This window comes from Olea europaea, chromosome 14 (genome assembly GCF_002742605.1).
Source record: "Olea europaea var. sylvestris chromosome 14, O_europaea_v1, whole genome shotgun sequence".
NCBI classification, from domain to species: domain Eukaryota; kingdom Viridiplantae; phylum Streptophyta; class Magnoliopsida; order Lamiales; family Oleaceae; genus Olea; species Olea europaea.
Window position 1 is genome coordinate 10,177,404 of NC_036250.1, and position 12,950 is coordinate 10,190,353.

A 12,950-nucleotide genomic window follows, 5' to 3' on the forward strand; every position below is an offset into this window, starting at 1 on the left:
CATGTTTGTTTGAGTAAAAAGCTACTCAATTTTACTTTTAAGCGATTTTAATTTTCCATGTTTATTTTTGTTATATATAAGTTATAAGAAGACAATCATAGGCAAAGTTTAAAATAAGTTACTTATGAATAAGTTTTATTTTTCTAATTATAAGTTAGTTTTTTTTTTTTTTTAATTGAAGGATTGATTATTATTAGCTATATTGTTAAAATAAGTAACTTATTTTGAGCATTACAAATATATGCATAACTGATTTTTTAGCTTAGCAAACATTGCTACAAATAACTTACATGAATGTTCAGTGAGACAAGTCGAGCCACATTTTTCCTACTCACACAAGTTGATTGACGAGCTGACTCATTAGGTTAGCTCGCCAGCTATGCTTGACATTTACAAATTTAATTTTTACCATTTTTTTAAATAAACTGGTTGAGAGTATAAGTTTTCCACATCTCTCAACTCTCCATAACTCGTAAGTCTTGTACAACTTTCGTTGTAATCACTATTGAGTCGCATAATTTCGATTTCTTTACTCATACTTTGTTTGGTATTCATGTTACCCCACATACAAAAAATGTTTTCATTACATTCAAACAATAATATTTTATAGCATTTGCGACAATTAATATATATATATATTTATTTATTTATTTATTTATTTATTTATTTATTTTATTTATTTTTTATTTTTTCATTTTTTGTATGACTTTTGAATGTAACTGTTCAATATTTGCTGTCAGTTATACAATTGAGAGCGTGTTTGGGAGTGATTTTGAGAATTGATTTTTTGACCGTTAGGAGAAAAGTGGGGTCCACATGTGAGAGAAGAAGTCAAATATGACGGCTGGAATAATGAAATAATGGTCAAAAAATCAATTTTTTAGGTGAAAAAATCGGGTCCAAACAGGCTTTGAGTGCTCATTTTATTGGATGATCAATTAGGTAAAGTAGGAAGGACAAAATTGAAAAATATATGATTGTCGACTCTAGTGAAATTTTCTCCATGTTCCACACAACATTTTTGATAATGTTCAATTTTATTGACTAAATGTGAGTTTCAACCTCAATACTTTCATCTAAGAAAATGTTACATCATAAAAAACGAGAAAATCGCATTTTTCTATGAATATCAATTTGAGTTATGATTATTAGACTATACTTTGTTCTATAATTTAGTAAACATATTTTCTAGTTCCATGCCATGTAAAATCCCTTATCCCAGCTTAACTTTTGCATGATATTAATTTTTCTTTAGCCTTTTTACAGCGTAGAAATGAAAATTCTACATTATTTCAAGTATATGTCCAGATGCAGAACGAATTCGAATATGTTTTTGCTGTTCACCAATAATTTTTATTCTACAATTAAACCTCGATAAAGTAATACCATCGGGATCAGAAAAAAATATTCATTTAGCAGGGTTATTTATTTATCGATAAATGAATAAATTATTCATTTATCGATAAATAAATATTTATTATTTTAGAGAGAGCTTTTCAATATAAAATATGTACATTGTATGTGGTAAGAAAAATCAAAAGACACTAATCAAAATATTATTTGAATCTAGGGACGCTCAAAAGTTTTAGTGAAATTTAATGTCTCTAAAAACTAAGTTCACGTACATAGCAAATTAAAAAGTTTAGTCTTTACCTATAAAAACTAGATGTTTAGAAGACATATTACAAGCACATACAATATTTTGTTTTCTCTCCAATGTCTTCTCATCATTTGAAAGGAGTAAAAAAATCAACTTTAACCGATAAAATAAGGAGTGCAATATGTGAGTATAAGAAAGAAAATCCAACTATTAGCCAAAAAGATATGCAAGCATGTGTGCAAAAAAAGTTTGATTTGACTATTAGTCAATCAACAATATCGAACACTCTCAAAAGGGCGTCGGAATATTTGTCAAATGAGATGAAAAATAGCGATTTTAAAAGGCACAAATCGACAAAATACCCTGATTTAGAGAAAGTTTTGTATGAGTAGTTTCTTCAAAGGCAAGATAAAGTGAACATGTCTGGAAAAATTATCCAAGGAAAAGCAAAAGAGCTTTTGCAAAAAATGTATGGTGAAACTAATCCAGAATTCATCTTTTCTAGTGGATGGTTAGAACGTTTTAAGGCAACATATGGAATCAAATCTTACCGACATTTTGGTGAAAGTGGTTCAGTTATCATGGAGAACATTGAAAATGCTTTACCTAGAATACGATCAAAACTAGACTAGTTTCAGTTGAAGGATATTTACAATATGGATGAAACTTGATTATTTTACCGATTGGAAGCTGATCATTCACTTGCTACCAAGCAGCTCGAAGGACGCAAAAAAGATAAGGAGAGAATTACTGTTATTGTTTGTTGCAATGGTGATGGATCTGACAAAATACCACTTTGGGTTATTGGTAAGTATGCAAATCCTAGATGCTTTAAAAATGTGAACATGAACAATCTTAATTGCAAGTATCGATCCAACAAGAAAGCTTGGATGACTGTCTTACTTTTTCAAGATTTTGTTGGTTGGTTTGAGAAGAGAATGAATGGCAGGAAGGTTCTCTTACTAGCAAACAATTGCCCAGCTCATCCAAAGGTAGTTGAAGACTTGAGAAATGTAGAATTATTTTTCTTACCTCCTAACACAACGTCTAAGATTCAACCATGTGATGCTGAGATTATTCGAGCATTCAAAACTCATTATCGTCGTCGTTTTTATTCTAGCATCTTATAAGGCCTTGAGGTTGAAGCACCAAATCCTGAAAAAATTACTATTTTGAATGCTATTAATTTTGCTAACATGACTTGAAATTTTGATGTGAAGACAACAACAATTGCAAGTTGTTTTCGGCATTGCAAGATTCGGTCAGAAGAAAACAATGTTCCCGAACCAGAAGTTGGTGAATTAGATGAAGGTATCCAAGGATTAAATGATGTCATCTTTAATTTACACTATAGAAATGTGATGGATGTTGAACATTTTTTGAATTATCCTAGCGAAAATGATGCAGTTATGGAATCACCTACAGACGAAGAAATTACTCAATTGGTAATGAACAGTAATGATGATGAGAATGATCCTGAGCTAGATGATAGTAGCGTTGTCTCAAATGTGTCGTCAAAAGATGCATTTCAAGCAATAGTCACCTTAAGCAACTATTTGCTACAATACGAGCAAATTATTTCGAAAGTTGTGTATGCTCTACAAAAAGTTAAGGATGTGGTTCATTTTGGTTTAAGTGGGAAGAAAAAACAATCAACTATAGATGCATATTTTCAAAAGGAATGATTATTGTACGGGTATTGTTGATTGATTGAAAGGTTTTGGTCTATATATATATATATATTTTTTCTCTGCGAAATATAGTAATTATTACTTTATATTTTTATTGGGCCCTTAAGGATTCAATTTTTTTTATTACTTAATACATTTAGCAAGGTTATTACTTTAGTCCATTGGCCCAAGTCGAGATCGAAAGAAATTATTATATAATCGAGGTTATTATTTTATCGAACATTACTTTATCGAGGTTTAACTGTCCGAGGTAGAATTTCTTCAATCTGTAGAGATGAGATTAAACCCGTGAGTTGAAAAACTCAATAGGTGTCATAGGTGCATTCACGATCAAGCTATACATTTCAAAACATTAACTTTATTACTTTTCATACATGTCGTACCCTGAGGCACCATTTGACATGAAGGGGCATGCCGTATTCGAGAGCACCATTTGACATACGAACATTTCTTCAACATAGAGGAGTATGCCGTACCAAAGTACCATTTGACATAGTCACATTGTTCGATCTCCATCTCAAGTTATACGGAGTGGGCATAGTTTATGGTTACTTCAAAATGATTTAATTTCATATTTGAAACAAATGAGTACTCGACACAAGATAATATTATAAAATTTTGTAATTAATACTTTGTATTCAATTAGACAGACTTTAACTTTTCTCAATTTCGAAATGTGTGATAATCATATGTTTAGAGCCCCTACAAGGGGATAATTCATTAGTAACAGCCAACTTCTTTACCTTGGCGGAAAAAGAGGTTCATGTAGCCAAACCTTCGTCTTGTACTTCATGATTCGTACAAGACAAACCTGAAAGAAAGAGCATCAGTAAAGGAACAAAGAAAATGATAATTCAAGGAAGAAACATTCGAGAGAGAGAGAGAGATTATTGTGGCTTGGTGAAGAACAACTTCGGTTTCGAAATGAAGCAGGATTGATAGATGGTTTTAAGTTAAAGCCTTTATCTTTGTTTTCGCCTCAAATCGACAAAGTCCCAACCGTCTAATCCCATCGAATGCCATTCTCAGGCTCCGTGCAATTACTTGACATTGCCGACTGAGCACCATAATAATGGTTCTTAAAACATCTGTCCTGAAACACTTTCAGCCTGCATATTCACTCTAAGCAAAATCGGTAATCTAATCTAGTTCGAACGAAAATGAGACACAAACATCCAGATTATGACAGCTCTAATCATTTGAAGTATATTATGATACATGAGACTTTTAGTTTTACAAAAACTGCTAAACACTTCATCCAAACATAAACAACAAACTTTAGTTTACAGGTATTGTTGGGGATCCTAGGAGTTCAAACAACCAAAACAACAATCAACAAACAAGATTCAAGGCAAAAATCAAGAAAAACGGGAATGGAAAAATACAACCCTTTTTGGCCGAAAATCTGTCCAGCTTTTCTGCTTCGTTTCAGCAGCTCCTTCTTCGATTTATGGGTGTTTTTCCAGGCTCAGGAACAGCCCCATGTTATACCAATTGCCTTCCAAAGAGAGAGGGGAAAAAAACCAATGAAGAACCACCACCCTTCTATGAAAAACGAGAGCTCCTACTGCTGGGAATTCCAGAGACTGAGAGCTGCCCTCTTCTTTTATTTCAAAATGGTAGAGTGTACATAATGAAGGGGTAGGAAGAAAGACCATGCCTCTGCCAAAGGAAGGGAAGACCTTATTGTGTCAACTCACTCCCATCAACTCACAACATTAGGTGGTGGGGTTAGGTGAACCATATCTTCACATTCTTCACCTTGGTTCTCCTAACACTCTCTCTTGGTTGCGAATTTGCACATGGAAGAACTGTTCATCATCATCGCCCACCACCTGCAAGAAAAATTAACCAGTGTCAATGTGTAATAAAGATAAGCACAATCTAAATTTACTTACAGGTAGAATTTTTGTTCCCATATCAGAGGGATTCCTATCAGTGTGAATTTTAACAAGATTAACTTCACCTTGAGACAGTTTCTCACGTATAAAATGATACTTTACCTCAATATGTTTAGTTCTTTCATGGTAAACAAGATTTTTACAAAGCAATAAAGCACTTTGACTATCAGTAAACATAACAGGTGTATCATGCATGAAGTTCAATTCTTTTAAAATTCCTTTTAACCAAATACAATTTTTTTTAGAGCTTCGGTTATAGCTACATATTCAGCTTCAGTGTTGGATAGTGTAACCAAAGGTTGCAATTGAGATTTTCAAGTTATGCAATTGTCTCCAAGAGTAAAGAAATAGTCTGTAGTTGATTTTCTACTACCTTTGTAACTAGCAAAGTCAACATCTACATAAACCTTAAGGGTTAAAGATTTCAGTTCTTCTCTAATACACTAGACCCAAATTTAATGTCTCAACAATATATCTCAAAACCATTTCATTCTAGCCCAATGGTGCTTACCAGGGTTGGTGGTGTGTTGTCGTAGGCAACCAAAAATAAAACATATAATCCTAGAAATCTAGGTAATAGTGCGAGTAAGGATCGTTCACACAAAAAGTGTCTAATCTAACTTTATGCTATGTAAACAATGAAGAAGGTTTTTTATTATAACACAACCAATCTAAAGAAAATAACTAATAAGCAATGCTAATTGACGGATCGAAATAAATAAAAAGAACAAACCTTGATCTAAGTTAACATCCACCGTCAAAAGTTCACAACTGATCATTGATCCATATATAAATATCAATTCATATTTTTAGCATTCATCATTGGAATTAATTTCCTATCTATCCTTAATTGTAGTTAATTAGAAAACAAGCGATCCAATTAACCTTAATTACTAGACAACCTAAGAAATGTGCTAAGGTTTAATCTAATAACAGCCCTAAGAATTAGAGAGATCGATGAATATAAATAATACAAGCACAAGTGGTTATATTTGATCTACTCATACGTTCGTCCCAAGATTTAACAATTTCTAACGCAACAAGCCATTAAATCCTAGTTACTTCACTAGTTAAATGAATCAAACAATTACGGATTTGATATTAATCAATCAACAGATTGTAGCATATAATAAATTAGTAGGCCTCCAAGTAATTAAACACAACAATTATGAAAATACATGTAGAAGAATATTCAATACTCAAAACATGAATTAAACAATGAAAATAATTTAGATCTCACAGTTTAATTTGTCTCGAGGCTTCAGTTTCCTTTGACTAAGTACAAGAATTAACCAGACACGAAAATTGAAAGTCTCAAAGAGAGGAGAAGGTGATGGGAGGCGTGTGTCCTTCTTTTGGACGGTCATAGGGTTTAAAAAAAGGTTCTTGAATTGTTTCCATAAAAGTTTTAATCAAATAAGGAAACCAAAATTTTTTGACTGAAATTGTACTATGCAACCGCATAGTATATTTCGATGAGACCGCATAGTTCAACTAAAATCACCCCTTCAATTCTATGAAGATACATGTTACTCAACTTACAACATTTATGTTTTAGCCCTCAAACACGTTTTCTCATTTCTTGACCTTTTTTTGTCATTTCTTCTTTTTCCAACACTTCATGTCTTCAACAAATTGGTCATTAACTCTTTCACATCCTTGTTTATGCTTCCGGGTCATCTTTCAACTATTTGCACTTTGGTCCCTAAACTTTAGTTTTCTTCCATTTTGGTCATTTTCCACTTGTCTATCCTAATTTTCGCTACATTCATCAATTTGCATCCTAAATCAAAATACAAGAATAATGAGTACATTTAGGCACCAAATAATTATAAAAGCATACATATTAAGAGAGGAATAATATAACATTTTACATTCTCATCAAATTCTCCTACTTAACTTTCGTTCATCCTCAAGCAAAATTCAAATTTACTTCACCAAAAACATCAAGGTTGCAATGCTATCGACATAAAACAACCAAACTCTTTAAAATACATAATATATCATGAATAAACATGATCAGACAACACATAATTACTTAGTAAGCATTTTCTTTCGAAAATGGAGTAAACTAAACATGCAGAACCTTATGGAAATAAGTACTCGACTCTCATGTGTTTAAAGGGTATGTGTTTTGCTCAAATTCATTTCAATGGAAATGATCTACCATATGCTTTCATATCTTCTCACTTGCCACCATTTAGATCACCTGCATAACACGAATCACAAGGACTTTTCAAGGGTTGTAAGGTGGCTTTGGCATAAGGTGGGAAGTATTTGAGAATGTAGCTCAAAAGCCATCGAAACTAATGGAGCAAAAAAAAAAATGTAACAACTCAAACTCAAATACGTGTAATACATGCATAACCAATCACTCCACTCACAATTTCTTTGATTTGCATCTATCTCATTTAATGCTAGGAGAAAATGTGAATATAGATAGTTTGTAACATTAAAAACTATTTCTTCCATCACTTCCTTTTTCCTTTCTTTTTTTCGTTGTTTTTTTCTTTTTCTTTCACTCAAAACATTACATCGACAATGGAACTTATGAATTGAAAAAAAAATCTCAATATCTTATATTCTTCTTCGGAACCTATTTGACTCAAGCAATTAAGCCTGCGGGCTTTCTCATAACCTGGTGCCTATAGTCAACTGACTTGGATTAATTGGCCTAAAGTTCGCTACAAGGTCATCTTAGTTAGTTAATGGAAAAAGACCTACACTTAAGATGTAAAATATGATGAGCTTAAAAAATATTGAAGGATATGTATAAAATTTATATATGATCAAAGTTAGGGGAAGAAAAGAAAATATCCACACAAAATGAGCTTTGATTTAAATGTTCTAATGTGCTTTAAATGGTTTAACTATCATAAATAGAGGAATAAACTTATTAACAGTGATGCTTAGCATGTCCATTCTCACAAAATTAAGGTTTGGAGTTTTGCTTAGCAAGGATTAGTGACACTTTACAAACATGGGTCACTTATATAATTTACTCCATGTTAACTTGGACTGAGTATGTGGAAAGGTTTACTGATCATTGATTATTCTTGTTCATGCTATCAACTGCATATTTTGAGTTATTGTATTGATGTTAAAAATTTTGATATTGATCATTTCGTCATTTGTGACAAAAAAATGGGAGAGTAATTATTTCGATAGGGGATAAAGACTATATCAATATCATCTATAACATTATATCTTTATACCTTGAAAGAGAATTGCATGTTGGGGGAGATTGATTAGAGTTTCCAATAAGGAGATATTGATTATTTTCATTGCATTCCATATCATAATGTATAGCTGTTTGAGCTTTTGATGTTTTGTAATACTAATGTTTTGGCTGATGTGTTTGATTGACATTAGTATTACTTCTCATTTAGCATTCTTATGTATGATCATGTGCCTAAATTGCTATATTTTTTGTATCAAGTGCTTCTACAGTTGGTATTTGAGTTGTTGTTTTCTGGAAATAGATTTAGCAAGGAATGCAAGAAACAGAGTTTGGGAAGATTACGGAAATCAAGTTTTTCAGATTCGGTTAGAATGTGAAAATGGTGATTTCTTGCTGGTTTTTGATCGATTTTTGGACTAATATCACTCCTCCTAGCTCTGATACCAGTTTGTTGAGGATCCTAGGAGTTCAAACAACCAAAACAACAATCAACAAACAAGATTCAAGGCAAAAATCAAGAAAAACGGGAATGGAAAAATACAACCCTTTTTGGCCGAAAATCTGTCCAGCTTTTCTGCTTCGTTTCAGCAGCTCCTTCTTCGATTTATGGGTGTTTTTCCAGGCTCAGGAACAGCCCCATGTTATACCAATTGCCTTCCAAAGAGAGAGGGGAAAAAAACCAATGAAGAACCACCACCCTTCTATGAAAAACGAGAGCTCCTACTGCTGGGAATTCCAGAGACTGAGAGCTGCCCTCTTCTTTTATTTCAAAATGGTAGAGTGTACATAATGAAGGGGTAGGAAGAAAGACCATGCCTCTGCCAAAGGAAGGGAAGACCTTATTGTGTCAACTCACTCCCATCAACTCACAACATTAGGTGGTGGGGTTAGGTGAACCATATCTTCACAGGTATAAACTAAATTAAAATAATATTTGAAATTTTCAATTCTTGAAAATAAATAACCACAACGAAAACTAGCGTTCCGGTTACGTGAGCGAATCCAAGCAGAAGATAAAGCTTGTATATAATCCTTCTAAATCTTGCAGATCAGAACTAAAAAAAGACCATCAAGTCAAAGTCAAATGCAAAGCAAAAACAAGAACCAACTACCCACGAACAGCCAAGAATTTATATGCAGTTGATAAGCTGACTCCCAAGTCAGTATAATATCGCACAATATGATTTTTAAACTCATTATGGCCGTCAGGAAGAGCATTTTTCTCTATTAGAATTGTTTCGCGCGGGTAGTCTCTAACAATTAAAAAGGGATCAGACGATTGTGTAAGGAACAAACCTCTTGAGACAAAGTTCCAAAAAGGGGTGGTTTATTAGCGATGACTTTACGATTGGAACTAAACAGAATGCCTCCAAGGGGCGCAAACACACGAGTACTGAAAAGAAATGTTTAAATTTAAACTAAGAAATTAAAATTACATATTCTCTGTTTGAGAGTGTTTGATTCGGGGTCCTTTGCTCTGTCTTCTCTTCCTTTTATATTCCATGAATGATTTCTTTGTGATCAACCGCTTAGAAACTGTTTGATTGCTTTATAACTACTCACTTTCTATATGGTGGTTAACGTGTCGTGGAACTGCCGTCTCTAACTGCTGCCAGTACTCTTTGTCGTTCAACCATCTTCAACTGAATTCCTCGAATCGTGGAACATGATAAGGTTACTCAATAACTGCTTTAATAACTGCACTTCTGGATAACCATAACATTTTATGTTTGCTAAGATCCTGTGCGATTCGAATATTTGGACGAGAACAGGGTTATAGCTCTGGGCGACTGTAAGGCACTTCATTCGCTCACATCTTGGGCGTCTTGTAAGTTTGGACGATGATGTCACCGTATTCGTGGGCTTCCACTGTATTCATTAATAACCATATTTGGGCCTTTATCCTGAATTGTCCAGTTGAGCTTCATTCTTTGGGTTACTCGATTTGGGCTGCACTTTTAGCGTGCCAACAATTACCCCCCAATATGGCAGAATTAATACCAATTATTAATTTTTGCCATATTCACTTTGTGTTTCCCATCAACAGTCGAAATTTTCAAGAATTTCAATCATTATTTTCTTCCATAGCCTGAAAAGGCGCGACGTTGCAAACCCTTATAACTCCCAAATACACGCCATTTCATCGCACAACTATATCACGCCTCATTGTTTCGCGCTTCTGTCTCGCAATATTACTGTTCATCTTCTTGCTTCTCTGTTACGTTTCTCAAGCAAATTTCAACAAAACTTTATTTCGTTCCCAATGGCTGCTTCACAAACCTAATCTGGTGACTCTTTCAATTTCGAAGACTTCCAGAAAATCCTCACTCAACCATATATAACTCCGAACTTCCTTGCACCAGCCAATGCTGAACTCAATGACTTCTATCTAGGTCCTTCATTCAACAACGCCGAGGCCGTCGAACAAGTGGCGGTGGGCCAGCTGTTCCCTTATATTCAAGGCCCTCCGTTTCTGAACTTTTTGCCGCTGAGGCCGCTTCGCGAAAGAGGTATTCGTACTTGGCCTAAATTTGATGTTATTTTTCGTAGATGGCATGCTCGCCTTGTGGGTCATAGTCCTACCAATGCAATTTTTGATAGTGTTAGGATTTCTGATTTGTTAGAAATCTCTCTTCAACCCCCTATTTTTGATCCAGCGCTTTTCACTATTGCTTTAAGTTTTTGGTCCTCTGAGTATAATACTTTTGTTTTCCTTCTTGGTCCCTGTCCATTATTTTGAGGGATGTTGGGGCCCTAGTAAATCTGCCACCTTTGGGCGATACCATTTTTCCTGATATTTTGATTTCTGGTGTTGTCCCAAAATTTGACAGAAAATTCACCAAGTCCTATTCAAGCCTGCAAAGTTGTTATAATCACTCGAGCGCTGAGCCTTCCCATGCTGAGCGTGTGGCCTTTCTTCAAATTTGGCTTTATAAATATATTATGTGTGTGGCAAGCATGAAACCTTCTATAAGCTATTTACCCATCGCGTTCAAATTGGCGCGTGGTAGGTCTCTGAATTTGTGTTCTTTCTTTTTGGCTGTCCTCTATAGAGGCATGGCTTCTCTCCAATTCCAATTGAAGAATGGTGCATCTCCCACTGGCAGTGAGCCTCTTTGGTTCACTCAAATGTGGTTGAGAGCTTATTTTCCATCACTTAGTACTCTATCCTTGTCCCTTTATTCTGCTAGCTACTATAAGCTAGCTATTGACCCACTGAGCCCTGTAAATATGTCCAGAAGGGACATCTTTTCATTCTTTTATACTTTGGATTCAATTCCTTCTTTCTTTCCTTTTCCTCCATTTTTAACTCCAGATTATGTGCAACCCCCATCCACCTTGGACAGTGCGAGCACCTCTCTGCTCATTTGGGTTCAGTTTTTGACCGGGAGGGAGTTGTTCCATGATATTTTGACTGGAACCAATGCCAAAGCTGGGGTTGAAATATATGCTCCCCAATTTTTTGCTCGTCAACTTGGTTTTAGCCAAACTTGGCCTGTTCCCCCTTGTTATTCAAGAAATTTGATAGATTACTTCCACACCATTAATAAGGTAGAGGCAGAAGCTATAGATGCTCACAATATTCTTTTGACGAGTAACTTTTCATTAGCCCCCTTCAATCCTAGCCATGTCATCCATCCCTTTTTGAACAACTCTGGGCATCAGTGAAGTGCAGATTGTTTGCAACTGATGTCAATCGTGCTTTTCATTCGCTGGATCAGCCAAACATTTTTTCCACTTCTCCTGTTTTGGTCACCCCAATGTCCATTAGGAGTCCTTCCTCCCCTGCTCGTGCTAAACAGTCTATTCGTCCATCTACTTCTCTTCCTGCTAAGCCCACTGCAGTTAAGAGTGTCCCAAGCCGCAAACGGCCAGACTCAGCATCTCCCATTTTGGAGGATAATGATGACACTCCTCTCATCGTCAGGAGAAAGGTAATTAATTCAGTTTACTCACAAGCATACCTTTCTATACTTGAAACTTTTCTATGTGCTGATGGTTTATTTGGATTTCTCAGAAAAGTTCAGCCTCTCCTTTGAAGGCTTTGGTGTTGACAGCTCCTGCTCCATCATTCTCTGCTGAGGCTGTTTCATCCAAACCAGCTGATGAAGGGACTACGCTTAAAGAAAAACCTTCAGTCCCGGAATCCTCATCACAACCAATGGATGAGCCACCTTCTTCCCAGGGCGTCAACCTCCCAAACGTCGAACCAGAAGGTAATACATTTTTTGATGTTTTACCTTTGCTTGTGCTATTGGTTTTTAATTTGTTGCTTTTTGAGTTCTGCAGATGCTCCCATGGGTTTGCCCGTTGTGGCAAAGTCTTCTCGCCCAGACAAGGAGAAGTCCTCACGAGTGGTAAAGCCACAGGTGGTAGATTTGGCTGGGGATATGCCATCTCCCAAGATTGCTGATGAGGTAATCTTTGCCTCACTTTTACTTCCACTTCGTTCATTGTAATGAAAACTTTCAATGTTGGCAATTTTCTTTGCAGGATACTGATAAGATTGTGTGTTCCATCCAGAACTTGTTTACTTCCTGGGGGCAGGTCAAGACGTCTCGCCCTGCTTCAACCGG

At 35.1% G+C, this 12,950-nt stretch overlaps 1 protein-coding gene across 1 annotated transcript; it reads left to right on the forward strand.

Moving 5' to 3' along the window:
- Positions 1 to 2,019: 2,019 nt before the first annotated feature.
- On the forward strand, positions 2,020 to 3,285 carry LOC111409493 (CENP-B homolog protein 1-like). Its single transcript, XM_023039538.1, has 3 exons — positions 2,020 to 2,170; positions 2,291 to 2,592; positions 2,821 to 3,285. The coding sequence occupies exons 1-3, from the start codon at positions 2,020 to 2,022 to the stop codon at positions 3,283 to 3,285; spliced, it is 918 nt and encodes a 305-aa protein (XP_022895306.1).
- Positions 3,286 to 12,950: the final 9,665 nt, after the last annotated feature.

Bases quoted from the DNA above. Each gene is read 5' to 3' on its own strand.
- LOC111409493 (XM_023039538.1), top strand. From the start codon at position 2,020: ATGTCTGGAAAAATTATCCAAGGAAAAGCAAAAGAGCTTTTGCAAAAA. The intron at 2,171-2,290 runs GTTCAGTTATCA...ACCGATTGGAAG, and splicing joins CCGACATTTTGGTGAAAGTG to CTGATCATTCACTTGCTACC. The intron at 2,593-2,820 runs GTAGTTGAAGAC...TTTGATGTGAAG, and splicing joins ATTGCCCAGCTCATCCAAAG to ACAACAACAATTGCAAGTTG.